At 40.5% G+C, this 16,829-nt stretch overlaps 1 protein-coding gene across 8 annotated transcripts in view; it reads right to left on the bottom strand.

Annotated features, from left to right (window-relative positions):
• Positions 1-16,829, bottom strand: part of Vps13d (vacuolar protein sorting 13 homolog D) — a 242,471-nt gene that overhangs the window by 116,493 nt on the left and 109,149 nt on the right. For all 8 annotated transcript variants that reach the window (XM_070037405.1, XM_070037408.1, XM_070037409.1 and 5 more), the window contains 6 exons: positions 10,070-10,220; positions 9,507-9,717; positions 6,839-7,086; positions 4,495-4,686; positions 4,059-4,185; positions 2,175-2,317 (listed from right to left, as the gene is read on the bottom strand). In XM_070037405.1, coding sequence (XP_069893506.1) covers positions 2,175-2,317; positions 4,059-4,185; positions 4,495-4,686; positions 6,839-7,086; positions 9,507-9,717; positions 10,070-10,220 — 1,072 coding nt within the window. The remainder of the gene's footprint in view (positions 1-2,174; positions 2,318-4,058; positions 4,186-4,494; positions 4,687-6,838; positions 7,087-9,506; positions 9,718-10,069; positions 10,221-16,829) is intronic.

Raw genomic sequence — 16,829 nt, 5'->3', positions numbered from 1 at the left:
GGACTGCCCTCGCCATCCTTCAATAAGATGAGCTGAGAAGATGAAGCTGCAATAAAGGCCTCTGTTTGGAGAGAGAGAGAGACGAGGCTAACTGGCCAAGCCCTCCTTGGCTTTTCAGTTTGGAGCTGAGCTATAAGCATTCCTAATAGGAAGCTAGTTATCTACCCAATTCTATCTACCCAAGTAAGACAGTCCATAGATTTCCTTGGAAATACATGCCCAAATCTCCTAAGAACTCATTGCAAAGTCCTATTTTGTACAATATTTCATGGTAGAATAACAAAGTACAACCCTGCGATAAATGCTCCATGCAAGTCTACACAAGTAATCTACTGCATATTCTTAATTTGTTCACACAAAAGGAACAAGTGATATTCTTCCCCAAATTTGTCTCAACAAAAGCTTCCAGCCAACCTTGCTCTGGGAAATGTACCAAGAACAGGGTATTCCAAGAAAAAGCCAAAATGAAGCAGCCTTGCCTACCCAAACATAAGAAAAAGTACATTATCTACAGCTGGAAGAATAAACAAAGTTTATTTTTTATTCCGTGTGTGTGTGTGTGGTGTGGTGTGTGTGTGTGTGTTGTGGTGTCTGTGGTGTGTGTGTGGGGGGGGGGGGGGGAGGTATGCCCCAGTCCAAGGACTTGAACTCAGGGCCTGGGCACTGTCCCTGAGTTTTGATTTGTTTGAACCAAGGCTAGTGCTCTACTAGTTGAGTCACACTTCCACTTCTGGCTTTTTGCTGGAAATAAAAAGTTTATGGACTTTACTGCCCACGCTGGCTTTGTACAGCAATTCTCAGACTTCAGCCTCTTCAGCAGCTAAGGTTACAGGTATGGGCCACTAGCGTCCAGCTAAAGTTTATTTCTTTAAAATATCTTAATGTACATTATAGGACTACAAATATAAATCCATGTTAAAATTTTTGAAAAGGGTAAGATACAGGCAGGAGAATCATGGTCCAAAGGCAGGCTCTGGACAAAATTGTGAAACTCTTATCTAAAATATAACTAAGGCCAAAAAGAGCTAGGGGAGTGGCTCAAGTCCTTCTACAGCAGGACTACTGTTATCTGCACTGTCCAGTACCACAGCTGCCTGCTAATTAAATATAGCTATTCACATTTAATTTCACTACATGAATGAAATTATTTCATCCCTCCATCACATAGCCACACTCAAGAACTCAGCAGCTAGCCAGGCGCCAGTGGCTCACGCCTGTAATCCTAACTACTCAGGAGGCTGAGATCTGAGGATCGAGGTTCAAAGCCAGACCGTGAGACTCTTATCTCCAATAAACCACTAGAAAACCGGAAGTGGCGCTGTGGCTCAAGCGGTAGAGCGCTCGCCTTGAGCTGAAGAGCTGAGGAATAGTGCCCAAGCCCAGAGTTCAAGCCCCATGACCGACCCCCCCCCCCAAAAAAAAAAACCCTCAGCAGCTGCATGTGACTTGTAGCTATGTGTGGGAGGGTGGTTAGAACTCCATCATCATGTATGACAATATAACTCTAATATTCCAATACTCAAACGTCTTGGAGAAAGAGGGATATACTGCTAACATTCTAATTCTAAAGCAATATGTAAGTCAGATAGATTCTTCGGGTGTTCTCAGGATCCCTGAGAATATTTATACAGTGTCTCTGTGCCACCTCAAAAGGCTGTCTGGGAACTTCTAATGTCTACAATACAGAGTGCATTTTTTTCTATCTTCTCCTTCACATTCACCGGCCACCACCCTTCTTCTGACTCACTCCTCCCCTCTTCTTGTAAGCAAGTCATTTTGTTTTCTGCTTTAGTTTCAGGGAGAACAATGCTTCTTACCCTCTTAGGGTTTGCAAATGTTAATGAAAGTATAAGGATACAAGGTGGAGAAAAAGCATCTGCTGAAAAACAAAGATTCAAACCAAACTGATGCCATCCTGACAGCAAGGTGAGTTTGAAATTAAAGAGGGCCACTGACTTTAAAAAGGGTAGTGTTTAGGAGGCTCCTCCAATCCCTAGGAGAATAGATATGTGTTGAAATCAATCTAGCATTCAAAGAACAGACATACGACCTACTATCAAAAAAAAAAAAATCAATACTTGTAGCCAGGGCAAAATGCATGGCCAGAATATTCGTCTAAGCCTGAGGTCAGTGGACAATAGTTCTGTCTTCCCACTGCCCAACAGGTAACCCACCAATATTATAGATCAGCCCTGGGCGGTTTCCTTGCTGGATGACTTTCAAAGCTCGGACACCACTACCACCATCCAGGGAGAAGCCCTGACACCAGCCAGGCATGCCTTCTGGATGAATCCCCTTTCCGATTCTCATCGTGCAGCTGTGGGGCAGAAAAGCAAACATGTATACATTCATCCACAAGAAATCTTATCTACCTTCTAAGTAGGCAACACTAAGGTGGCTATCACCCAGTCAGATCTCTTAATACTGACACTAAGAGAATTAATCAGTGTAAACACACTTCCTAGAAGTAGCCATAGTCCAACAGTGTGTGATATACACAAGCATTTACAACTGAACACTTTAGAAGAAAACCCTAGGATTCTGTGGGCCTAACACGTGAGAAAAGTGCTGCCCTGAAAAAAATCAAAGCAAAAAAAAAAAAAGGAAAGAAAGAAACCAAAAACAAAAACTCTGAGAAAAAAACCTGACCAAGGCATGTAAAGAGAAGAACTTGATGGTGAATCACTTCCAAGGACTGACTCAATCCCAGTGCCAAAGTACTATTGAGTTGTCTGTGTCTTGTTGGACAAGACACAAGAAAACTTCTAAACCTGCACTCCAGCTCTATCACTAATAAAACAATGGACACTTGAGCCAGTAGCTCTCTGAGCCTCAATTTCCTCCTGTTAAGATATTACAGTATCTCCTGGCCACCCAAAACCACTGGGAACCTGGGGAGACTCTAATGAGATAGTTTTCATGGAAACACTTTGGGAAGTGGAAATTCCACGGATAACAAACTTGTGACAAATGTTAAGTCCTAGATCTAAAATGGCCAACAACCGTTTAAGGTCCAGTGAGGCTGAAGTACTGACCATGTCAGTGGCTAGCTGTGTCCCCAACACTAATCTAGATTGCAGCCATCCCTGCTAAACACATCTGCACCACTGCAGTGCAGCATTTGGAACCATTCCTGCTAAGCCTTCAGCAGAAGTCTCCATGTAAGAGTGCATGGAACTTTTGATTATGAGACATACTCATTTACTTTCGGATTAGGGCTACAAATGAGAAGACCTCATAAAAAGCAGAATGTCAAAACTAAGAACAAAAGCAAATTAATGTTCTACCATACATTCAAAGAACCTATCATTTAGCTGGGCACCAGTGGATCACACCTGTAATCCTAGCTACTCAGGAGGCTGAGATCTAAGGATCACCACTCAAAGCCAGCCCGAGCAGGACAGTCCGTGAGACTCTTATCTCCAATAAACAACTAGAAAACCAGAAGTGGCACTGTGGCTCAAGCAGTAGAGTGCTCGCCTTGGGCTGAAGAGCGCAGGGACAGCGCCCAAGCACAGAGTTCAAGCTCCACGACTGACCCCCCCCCCCCAAAAAAAAAAAAAAAAAAAAAAGAACCTGTCATTTAACCTGCACAATTCTTGGTTTGCCCTACTCTAAGCACTCAATGAGTGCTTTGGGATGCAGAACAGCCTACTTTGGATTTCAAAACCTTCCACTAACAGCCCTAACTGATCAGTGGGGCTGAAAGGCAGCCTATCTTCTTCCTAATGCCAGCTCTTCAGTGCTAAAAGCTTCAGCAGATGGGAAACTGAAGAGAAGAGGGAGTGCCAGGTTTCTCTTCATGAATAGGAGAACTACTTCAACACATATTAAATAAAACTAACTTTCATTATACACTAACAGCTGACTTAGTCCTAGTATCAAATAACACAAATTAGATGGGGGAAAAAAATCCCATTATGTCATGATTCTGCCCTCTGCCAAGTCAGAACTGTTATCTACAGATTGCTTCTACTTCCATGGATAAGTTATAGCCATGGCCAATTTTCCTTCTTGAGGAGCTGATTTCCCCCGTTCCTGGAAATAACTGTACTCACAGGTTTGGCTGTTCTTTATCAGCATAGCAGAATAAGAGAGGACTCAGGCTCCGGGCCAACTCATGTTCCTCAAACTGGCCTGCAGCATCTGTCTTTGCATTGTCCTGTCTGAAGATCAGTGGTAACCCTTTAGAAAGGAGGGGGAAAAGTTTATATCATTCCCACCCAGTCTGCCCATGGAAGATGAAAATGGAAAAAGGATGAAAAATTATCATCAGGGGAGGGAGTAGAAATAATGGGGTTCATCCAATGGGCCCCATCCACTGCCTAAAAGGCCAGTTCTGACTATAGTGAAGCATGCTCAAGGAGCTTAGCAGCTCAGACGGTTGAAGTAATCTGCTTGGATTAGTTCTATTTAGGTAGGACATATTCAGTGAATACACCTGAACTCCCATAACCAAGGCCAACGCTACTTGGACAGAGGCTCTGTACATACCTGTTTTGTTAATGAGCCAATACGGGGCAGAAATGAAGATCTTTAAGGACCCTTCTGCTCGACACACGATCCGGATGGTAAGGTTCAACTGCCGCCGGCCGATGTCATAGAGTCGCATTCTTACCATATAGTTTTGGGTCCCAGGGGGAATGAGCAATTCTTTACAGAGGGGAAAGTTCTCCAGTGACACCCCTAAAGAAGGTATAAGCTTATTATCTTTGTGGATTCTCTGGGGAGTTGTAAAAAGAGCTGACAGGAAAACTAACTTGAATTCCTTTTAGAAAACTCTCTAAGGTTCTAACTGGTAAATATTTCAAAGGCCACTTTTCTCAAGCTGGAGTAAAGAATAAGTATGAAGCAAATCAGATAGTCTGAAGTCTCATTTATAAAGTTTATACTGTATAGTGATTGTATTATTTATAAAGCCCATTCTTAAATCCTAAATTCTAAGCCCAGAATTCCAAAAAGCTACCAAAAGGAGTTATGATTCTAAGTTTGCTGTACCTCATACCCTGGGCTCATTGCTTAAAACACAGTAAAGCAAATGTAAGTTCTGCATCCAAACTGCTTGTCTTCACATCCCCAGTCTGCCTTATCATCTACTTGGTGTGGAGCAAACTATTCAATTTTCCTGGGCCTCTGCAGAATGTGGTACTAATTCTATCTATGTGGCAGGACCAGGATAAGAAGAGATGACCCAGGTACAGATGACACTAAAGACTAGGAACATCAATGAAATGACAGGTTCATTTCACATGAGACTTGATAACTGCTTGAAAAAATATCAGAAAATGACCTAAATACCAGAGACATTTTGTCTCTGAGTAAATACCACTGCATTACTTTTCTAAATTAAGCTCAAGGAGTTATATAGTCATTGAAATGTTATCTTGACATTATGGGACATTATGTAAAATAGGGACAACCCCAGGTCTCTGCTGTGCAGATCAACTTAGACAATTCAATGAAAGCACTTGTGCACCGTATCTCATACTGCTCAACACAGTCGCTGGCAGTCCTGTGGCAACAAACATAAAACACTTCTGAAAGTGCTTCAAATACTGACTTCGTTCACCCTTACAACTGAAAATTACTTGATGTATTAAAACATTCTAAGTTTCATTTAACAAGTAACTACTGCTATAAAGATTCCATGAGACGGGCTGAGAATGTGGCTTAGTGGTAGAGTGCTTGCCTAGCATGCATGAAGCCTTGGGTCTGATTCCTCAATACCACATAAAAACAGAAAAAGCCAGAAGTGGTGATGTTGCTCAAGTGATAGAGTAGTAGCCTTGAGCAAAAAGCAGCTCAGGGATAATGCCCAGGCCCTGAGTTCAAGTCCCAGGACCAGCAAAAAAAAAAAAGATTCCATAAGATCATGTGTGTGAAAACACTTGGTTCATATGTGGGATACAGTGAGTGATCAGCAGATGTTTACCCTTTCCCTCTCGAGAGACACATAAGTCATGCCACAGCTAGGAAAGCACATGGTTTGAAAACATGCACTAGGGCTAGGAATGGGACTTAGTGGTAGAGTGCTTGCCTAGCATGCATGAGGCCCTGCGTTTGATTACTTAGTACCACATAAACAAAATAATAAAAAGAAAACATGCACTGACTTCATATAATTATATCAAGTGAGCCTCTTTTAAAAAGATGGAGAGGAGTGTTCTGAGCCAAGTGTGGTATCTCACACTTCTAATTCTAGCTACTCAAAAGGTGCAGATCAGGAGGATTATGATTCAAGGACAGCCCAGACCTCCCATCTCAGGCAATAATAATGGTATGCATTTATCATCCCAGCCACCTGGAAGTAACTAAGAAGATGGTTATCCAGGGAAAAAGAAAGATCCTATACAAAAAAAATATATATATAAAGCAAAAGGTACTCCAGGGTTTGAACACTTGCCCAGCAAGCACAAGGCCCTGAGTTCAAACAAAAAGGGGAAAGAAGAACCAGGTTGAGTGTTTCCTCTGGAAACACTGGTTTGTTCAATTTGTTCTTTTGTGTGTGTGTGTTGGTCATGGGGCTTGAACTCTTGGCCCAAGCCCTGTCCCTGAGCTCTTCAGCTCAAGGCCACTGCACCACTTCTGGTAATCTGATGGTTAGTTGGAGTTAAAGAGTCTCACGACTTTCCTGCCTGAGCTGGCTTTGAACCATGCTCCTGAGTAGCTAGGATTACAGGTGTGCCACCAGCGCCTAGCTCAATTTGTTCTTTTAAACTGCATAATTGTTTTAACTGGCTTTTTGAGGTATCATCTATGCCACAAGTTCACCAGGATGTCCACATAAATTATTATTTTCACAGGATTACTACAAATGAGCCTATGTGACACACCTTACCTAGTTCAATGTTCTGGGATGTATCTGCTGTATGAAGGGCTACCTCTTTGCCAGGTTTTAAGGTCCCATTAATGGGCATTCCTTTCACATAAAAGTCCAGTTCACAAGGCAACAAGTTGCATATTACCACAGTCGGCAGGAGATAAATGGTATGCCCAGGCTGTCTGAAAATCTGTTTGGCACTGTCAGAAAATATGTTGGAGGGCATATAATCTGGATAATTTTCTTTCTTGATAGCCACACAAAACCTATGAAGACAAAATAGTGTATAAATCATCAGCTTGCATGAAGAACTTGAATTTTTCTCCTGAAGCTGAATTACATTAAAATGGTTCAATGTTAGTAAGACATTTGCGCTTTTTAATCCAAATGCATCTATACAATAAATATTACAGATTTTCAATGGTCTGTTTAATGAATTTTGACAATTATACATGCCTCTATAACACCACTCAAAGCAAGCTATGAACTATTTAACCCCAAAAAGCTCCTTCATGTCCTTTTTCAATCAATATTCTCTACCTATCATTCAGGCAATCACTTTCGACTAGTTGTTTGTTCACAAGTTGCATATAGCTAGAGTCATGTAGCATATATTACTCTGTCTGACTTTACCTATAAAATTCAGCCAATTTTAGTATATTTTCATTGATGGTGGTATGCCATGTTAAGAATCACTCTTTTCTTACTTATTCATTATCTTGTGGATATCCAATTGGTTTCCAGTTTAGGGCTAAATAAAAATAAATTTTTTGGAGATAAACTTTCATTTCTTTCAGTAAAATAACTAGATTATGAATAGGTTCTTAGCGTTTATAAGAAATTGCCTTAGTGGTGCTATGGCTCAAAGTGGTAGTGTGTTAGTCTTGAGTAAAAAAGCTCAGGGACAACACCCAGGCCCTGAGTTCAAGCCCCACAAACAACAAAAAAGGAAAAGAAGGGAAAGGGAAAGGGAATGGGAGAAAGAAATTACCATGCATTGCTCTAAAGTGGTTGTACCATTTCATAGACCCAGCTATTTATGAGTTCTAGTTGTTCCACATCTTTGTCAACATTTAATATTGTCTGTCTTTTCTTATTGATCTCTTCTAGGAGAGTATACCTGTAATTCAGATTTGCATTTTCTTTTTTTTTCTACATTTTTTTTTTTATTGTCAAGGTGATATATGGACAGGTTACAGTTACGTAAGGTAACAAGTACATTTCTTGTCAAACTTGTTACCCTTTCCTCATTTTTCTCCCACTTTCCCTCCTCCCAGCCCTCTACAGAGATTTGCATTTTTCTAATCACTAATTATTCTGGACATCTTTTGTCTACTTAAAATTTGTATATTGTCTTCTATAAACTATCAGTTCAAATATTATTGTTGATTTGAAGGACTTCTACATAAAAATTCTTTGTTAAATGTACTTAAACAGGCAGGCACTGGTAGCTTATGCCTATAATCCTAGCCTACTCAGGAGGCTGAGACCTGAGGATCAGGGTTCAAAGTCAACCCAGGCAGGAAAATCCAAGAGACTCTTATCTCCCATTAACCACCTGAAAGCCAGAAGTGGTGCTGTGGCTCAAGTAGTAGAACACTCACTCTGAGCTAAAGAGCTCAGGGACAGTGCCCAGGTCCAGAGTTCAAGCCCCATAACAACAAAAAAAAAGGTACTTAAACATATAAGCATATGTGTTTATATATGTCCAACTCTATAGTTTATCTATTCCTTTCCTTACTTCAATTTGTTAATAAACAAAAACTTCCAATTTCTCATTTTTCCTCATAGTCTTTGGTGCTTTTTGTGTAAGATATCTGCCTACCCAATGTCAGAAAGTATTTTTCTAAAAATTATGGTTCTCAATTGCACATTCATGTCTATGATCCATCTCAGATTAAATTTTGCAAATGCAGCCAGGCTCTGGTAGCTCATGCCTATAATTCTAGCTATCTAGGACACTAAGATCTGAGGATCATGGTTCAAAACCAGTCTGGACAAAAAAGTCTGTGAGACTCCATCTCCAATAAACCACATCAGGCTGGAAATGGAATGGTGGCTTAAGTGGTGGAGAGCTAGTCTCAAGCAAAAAAACTCAAAGAAAGCACCCTGGAACTATAAACAAATTGTTTTGCAAATGCAGTGATAGAGAAGTTGAAGTGCATGTTTTCATAGGGCTATTCTCTTGTTCCAGCAATGTTTGTTTGGAAAACTTACCCATGCTCTACTCTACTGACTTGAAACCTTGTCTAAAAGTCCCCTTTGTACTCCACTGATTGATATTTCTGTCTTTATGCCAATAACACCTAACAGTGGCTCAACAGCAAGTCTTAAAAATAGGTTTTGTAAGTCCTCCCGTTTTGTTCTTTTTTGAGATTGTATTGAATAATCTGGATTCCTAGTTTCCATATAAATATATAAATTAGCTCCTTATTTCTTCAAAGCATACTAAAATGTTGATAGGGATGGTATTACATCTTCAGATCAATTTATTGAGAACAGAAATTCTGAGCCAGGAATAATTGTGCATACCCATAATCCCAGTACTTGGGAAGCTACAGCAAGATGATCTCAAGGTCAAGGCCATGCTGGGCTACATATCAAGTTCTAAGCCAGCTTGGGCTATTTATCAAAACTGTGAAAAGGCAAATGGTGCATGTCAATGTAACTGTAGCATAACACATACCTGAAGAATCGGCTTTTTTCTGTGTCCATCGAGTGGCACTCTCGTTTGCTGCTACTAACCACTGTTGGCTTCACTACATTGGTCCAATGTATTGGAGTTTTACAGAAGAACACACCAAATCCTTTGGGCCGGGCCTGTAGCCGCCAAGAGGTGAGGTGTAAAGGCACGGCGAATGCATCCCCTGGCATGATGGCAGGAAGCACCACTGGCTCTGCATAGAAATAGGAATCAGCACTCAGATGACAGCTCTCCTCCCCAAAACACCAACCACCTCAGGACAAAAACAGGGGCTAGCACTCGGTGACAGTCCTCTTCCACAAAACACTGACCATTTCAGGACAAAATAGGTGTCAGCACTGAGCTGATGGCCCTCCTCCACAAAACACTGACTGTCCCTGCCCAAAAAGAATCATCATCACAGGGGCAACAGCCCATTACTCAAACACTATCCATCTCAGAAAAAAAATAACTGACCAAGCATACTGACTGCTTGGGGACATGCCCACTGGGACAGTCAGGACTAGTGTCAACAATTATCTACACTTGAGACAATTAGCACGTACTGTCTGGGGCTGATGGGCTGTCTAGTCGTAGTTCCATCGGTGTTTCCAATCTGTTCCTCACAATGAGGGCTGACCGGACAGTGATCACTTTCCGAGCACTGCCTTCCATAGTCACAGCAAAGACTACTCGGACAGGTGGGAGGGCAGAGAACTGTGAAGGAAAGACAGAAACAAGATAGCTGTGCTTCAACAAAAATATACAGACTACAACAATACCACAAGAAGAACAGAAAACAAAAGCATGATTGCTACCACAGCTCATTAGTAAAATTATCATTCAACCCTAAAACAATTTGTCTCTACAGAAAGCAAATTACTAAAAACAGCCAGACAGGAGTGGTGGTACATGTATAATCCCAGCACCAAGGAGGCTGAGGAGGAAGGGCAGGGCGGCGGCAACAACAACAAAACACACACACACAGAGGGCAGGGCGGCGACCACACACACACACACACACACACACACACACACACACACACACACACACACACACACACACACACACACACACACACACACACACACACACACACACACACACACACACACACACACACACACACACACACACCCTTCCTCCAAAAAAACAAAATAACTCCAATCAAATCTAAAAGCTGCTACAAAAACAATCTACTCGGATGTGACATCACACACACACACACACACACACACACACACACACACACACACACACACACACACACACACACACACACACACACACACACACACACACACACACACACACACACACACACACACACACACACCCTTCCTCCAAAAAAACAAAATAACTCCAATCAAATCTAAAAGCTGCTACAAAAACAATCTACTCGGATGTGACATCACACACACACACACACACACACACACACACACACACCCTTCCTCCAAAAAAACAAAATAACTCCAATCAAATCTTAAAGCTGCTACAAAAACAATCTACTCAGATGTGACATCACACACACACACACACACACACACACACACACACACACCCTTCCTCCAAAAAAACAAAATAACTCCAATCAAATCTAAAAGCTGCTACAAAAACAATCTACTCGGATGTGACATCACAAACTATATTCCACACATACACACACAAAAAAATTCCTAGACTTCTGGATACATTATAAAGAATTTCACCTAAGACTGTGATAATAACCTATCCAGGGGCTGGGAAGATGGCTCAGTGGTGGAGCACTTGCCTTGCATGCCTTAGGCCCTGGGTTCGATTCCTCAGCACCACATAAGCAAAAAGAAAAAAGGCGGAAGTGGCTCTGTGACTCAATAGGTAGAGTGTTAGCCTTGAGCTGAAGAGCTGAGGGACAGCGCCCAGGCCCAGTGTTCAGGCCCCACGACCGGACCCAAAAATAAATAAATAAATAAATAAATAAATAAATAAATAAATAAATAAATAAATAAATAAATAAATAAATAAATAAATAAATAAATAAATAAATAACCTATCCAATTTTCCAAACATCCTTCATACACAATGTCCCCAGATTCCTACACGAGTCCTTATGTGGAAACTTTAGATGATTTGCTTTTGACGCTACTGGAGAACAAAAATAACAATCAACTGAAGCAAGGAGAAAATTAGACTGAGGTAGGATTTTGCAAGGCATTAAATGATTTAACTCCTGTGGCATTTTCCTCCAAGATTAATACCGAGAAAACATTCCTTGAACACAAACAATGGTCTGGACACTGCCCAAACACACCCAGAAAACTCCGAGGAGCTCTTCTGAGATTTAAGAGTTGTCTGTATGGGTGTGACTTTCAAAGAACACTGTACTTCTTTTCTCTAAGCGTCACTCTACCTACTCTGTCAGTCCATATACTGTTCATTACCATAAGCATAGAAAAACTAACATTTTTATTCCATAAGAACTTTAAAAATAAACTTCTCTCTTCACAGTATCCTTCCAGCATCTGTTCAATAATCACTCTTTCTAAAAAAAGGTATCAGGTTTCAGAAACTCAAAATAACAAGGAAAAATTATTTATTTTGGGTCTTAGGTCGCAGTTACTGGCTACTCTTATTATTTCAGGTCTAGATTTGGCAAATGAAAGAACATGTTATATATGTCCTTCTGAACCTGGCTTATCTTGCTCAAGATGATATCTAGTTTCATACATTTTTCTCCAAATGACGTAATTTCATTCTTCAGGCCTGAATAATGTTCCATCTTGTCTACACACAATCAATCCATCAGCTGTTGAGCACCTAGGATGACTTCATAGCTTGTCTATTACGAATAGCACTTCACAAATATGGCTATGAGGACATCTCCATGGCATGATGACTTAGGTTTCTTTGGGTACGTGCCAAAGAGTGGTACAGCACAATCATATGGCAGTTTTATTGTCTTTGAAGTTAGCCCAGGTAAGAAAGTTTTTGACTTTTTGCTGTTTTATGTTTTTTGTTTTTTTAGTCAGTTGTGTGCTTGAATTCAGGATCTGGGTGCTGTCCATGAAGCTCTTTGTACTCAAGGCTAGTGCTCTACCACTTAAGTCACTGCACCACTTCCAGTGTTGGGGTGGTTAACTGGAGATGAGTCTCATAGGGACTTTTCTGCCTGGGCTGGCTTTGAACCACAATTCTCAGGTATCAGTCTCCTAAGTAGCTAGGATTACAGGTGTGAGCTACTGGCACCCAGCAGTCCTTGAGTCTTATTTCCAATTAACCATCAAAAAGGGGCAAGTATAGCTGTGGCTCAAGGAGTAGAGCACCAGCCTTGAACACAAAAGCTCAGTGACAGCACTCAGGCCCTGAGCATTCAAGCCTGGGACCAGCACAAAACAAAACAAAACAAAAGTATTGTTCTGCTCCATGTGTTCAAGTATTTTTCTGTTCTCTTGCTGTTAATTTCTTGTTTTACTCCATTGTAGTTTGATAAAAAATACAAGACATTATTTCAATTCTCTTCAATTACTAAGATTTGTTTATGTTCTGAAATAAGATCCCTTTTGGAAAAAAGTTTCATGGGCTGCTAGAGTTGTTAGTTAGACTAGTTCATAAATGTTTGTTAAGTTCTACAGTATGCTATAGTCCATGTTTATCTGACCTAGTATTGTTTTACTTTGAAATTTCTTTGTTGATTTCCATTGATGAGAACAGGGTATTAAAATCGCCCTCTACATTGTGCTGAGGTATATTTGTGCTTTTATGTCCACCAGTGTTTGTTGTATAAAACTGGGTGCAACATTTGGTGTGTTATATTTATAATTATTAAGTCTTAATGGATTGTTCTCTGTAGGTGTATGAAATAATTTTTGATCCTTTTAATTTTGATTTGAATTCTGCTTTTTCAGATATGAACAGAGCTGCCTCTTGCCTGCTGTCAAGCTCTATTTGCTTATAATTTTCCATTCTTTCGGTTGTCTTGGCCTATGAGGTGTATTTCTGTAGGCAACAAATGATTGAGTCCTATTTTTTAATCCAATCCACTGATGTATGTCTTTTGATAAGGAGAATCGAGACTATTAACATTCAGTTTATTACTAAAAAGTAATTCCTGTCATTTTCTTTTATACTGTTTGCTTCTTCCCTAATCATCATTTGCTTACCTACTTGTCTAATAAAATTTATTCTTTCCCATATTTTCTTTTTTTTTTTTTGTGGGGTCCTGTCGTGGGCTTGAACTCTGGGCCTGGGCGCTGTCCCTCAGCTCTCCAGCTCAAGGCTAGCGCTCTACCACTTGAGCCACAGTGCCACTTCCGGCTTTTTTTTCCCCTGCTTATGTGGTGCTGAGGAATCAAACCCAGGGCCTCATGCATGCAAGGCAAGCACTCTACCACTGAGTCACCTTCCCAGCCCATCTTTCCCATATTTTCTTGGTTGTGTTTATATTTTTTTCTGTGTGCACAGTTCTTTAGGTATATATTTTGGTGATCATGAATTTCTTTCGTTTCTGTTTATCATGGGAAGCTTTTGTTTATTATTTAATTATAAAGGAGAATTTTGCTAGACACAGTAATCTTGGAGGGGGGAGGGTGGAAGACAATGTTTTATTTTATTATTTATTGTTTTATTTCATTCCATCTTCTCCTTGTGTTTATAGTTTCTGTTAAGAAATGTGCTGATTTCTTAGAACTTTCAATATTCTTCCCTTGTTATGTTCATTTAATGTTTTAAGGTGGAAAGCATCTGTTTTGTTTGTTTGGTGTCCTAAAAAGCTTCTTGTACTATACCTTTCCCAAGATTTGGGAAATTTTCTGCTATTGTTTTATTCAATGTTTTCTATGCCTTTATTTTGTATTTCTTCTACTTCTTCCTTCTATGTCCATGATTCATGTGTTTAGTCTCTTTTTTTTGGAGGAGGGGAAGTTGGGGGGAGCCTTGAACTCAAGGTCTGGGTACGTTCCCTGAGCTCTTTCACTCAAGGCTAGCACTCTACCACTTTGAGTCACAGCTCCATTTCCAGTATTTGAGTGCTTAAGGAGATGAGTCTCACTGGAACGTCTCTGCCTGGGCTGGCTTCAAACTGCATTCTCAACTTCCTGAGTAGCTAGGATTACAGGTGTGAGCCACCAGTGCCTGGCTGTTTTTAGTCCTTTTTTCTTTTTTTGTCGATTGTAGGGCTTGAACTCTTGATCTGGGCATTGTCCCTGAGCAATTCAACTCAAGGCAAGCACTTTACCACTTGAGCCACAGCGCCACTTCTGGTTTTCTGGTGGTTTATTGGAGATAAGAGTCTCACAAACTTTCCTTGTTCGGGCTGGCTCTGAACTCCAATCCTCAGATCTCAGCCTCCTGAGTAGTTAGTATAAACCACCAGCGCCTGGCTTGTGTTTAGTCTTTAATGTTGTCTCTAAGGTCTTACATGTTCTATATTTTTAAATTATTTTTCCTTATCTAAATATTCTCATTCATCTACATTGTCTTCAAAACTGGGTATACTATCTTCAATTTCATTCAGTCTTGGATCTGTCTTAGCTCAGGTTTCATCTGATTTTATTTGACATGCTGAGCTTTTTTTGGGGGGGTCCAGTCGTGGGGCCTGAACTCTGGGCCTGGGCGCTGTCCCTCAGCTCTTCAGCTCAAGGTTAGCGCTCTACCACTTGAGCCACAGCGCCACTTTCGGCTTTTTTCTTTTTGCTTATGTGGTGCTGAGGAATGGAACCCAGGGCCTCATGCATGCACTGAGCCACCTTCCCAGCCCAACATGGTGAGCTTTTCATTTCCAGAATTACAATTTAACTTTTTTTTCAGGATTTCTATAACTTTACTGAATTCCACATTCATATCCTGCATTGCCTTCCTAATTTCATTCAGCTATTTATCTATATTCTTTTTGAAGTCATTCATGCATTTTTATGGATCATCTTTAATTACACTTATGAATCTTATAATCATCTTAAATTCTTTGGGATATCATTCATTCCACTTTCATTAATATCCGTGCTCATCAACTTGCTGTCTTTTGAAAGGTACACCATATATACCTTGAATTTTATACTGGGATTTTCAAATCTAAGGCCAAGTTGTCAGTTTTTTAGGTTGAATCACCTATGGACTTTCAGTTCAACTTCTCTCAGTGTTCAGGCAGGACTGTGCAGTGGCAGGGTTAAGGTGCCGCTTCACACCACTAGACTAAGAGGTTGTAATTCACCTACATGTTCAGGGGACCAGGCTTAATTTCCAGCACCACTTAAAGATAAAGAAACTATCTGGAGTCTCTTGTAGTGACTAGTGTACAGCTTGGTGCTATTAAGGGTGAGGCTTGGTAAGGTGTCCACTTCTGTCCTTTTGTCATTTCAGAAGCTTCTCTATTTTACATAATAGCAGCTGCTTCTGGTTGCAAGAAGGTCTGCAGTCCACGGATTGGACAAGTTCTCACTTGCTCTCCAGATCGCCTAGTTTGTGCCCCCAAGATAGAGCAAGCAAAGTCAAGGAATGTACCCCAAATGAGTCAGAAAGCAGGAGAAGCAATCAGGGCACTGAGCTCTGTACTGCTGATGGAGAACTGAGACTAAGGCACTCTCCTGCTGGTCTTAATGCATTTATATCCTGCCCAGCAGTTCACTACTCTGTGGGAAGCAGGGATCTGGGGAAATCAAATCATGTGGTTTGTAGGTCCTGGGCTCAGAGCTCTCAGTCATGCCTGGCAGCAAACTACTGCAACTAGCAGATAGCTCATAGAGGTTCTTAGTGCTTTCAGAACCTATCCAACAGTATATTAACCTGTGGGTAGGCACTTTTATTTCAACCATGACTTCATATCCAAATAGAAAGGCAAACTATAATTTTCTGATGAGCTTTTAGAGGGACACCATCCTAAGCACAAAACAATATCAAAGCCCAAGTCTCCACTGGCCCTAAAAGCCCTCTATAATCTAGGCCAATGACATCTCCATAGTCCCATGTTCAGATTGACATGAAATTCCACATTTCAAAGCTTTCAATCCTCAGTGAGAAGAAATTACAAATTCAAGACTGAAAATTTTTTTATGTCACCTTGTCATATTTCAAAAGCCAATTTTTTTTCAGGGCAGGCAAAATATGGAATCTCACTATTTGTACTTCTGATTTGGGCCCAATATATGAAATACATATGATTTGCATGACTTTTGGACCTAAATATATGAAATACATAGTCTTATTTGGATAAATTTCTATTTTTAACTTTGAAAGAAAGAGACATTGGACCAAAATATTCTTCACTGTAGTATTCATTAGCACATAAAAGGGAAAAACTTTCTTGCAAATTCTTAGAAAAGGTGATCATTAATAGAAAAGGACAGAGATAA

The sequence above is a fragment of the Dipodomys merriami genome, unplaced genomic scaffold, assembly GCF_024711535.1.
Source record: "Dipodomys merriami isolate MVZ:Mamm:240054 unplaced genomic scaffold, mDipMer1.0.p SCAF_28, whole genome shotgun sequence".
NCBI classification, from domain to species: Eukaryota; Metazoa; Chordata; class Mammalia; order Rodentia; family Heteromyidae; genus Dipodomys; species Dipodomys merriami.
This window is presented reverse-complemented; position numbering and strand designations above follow the sequence as displayed.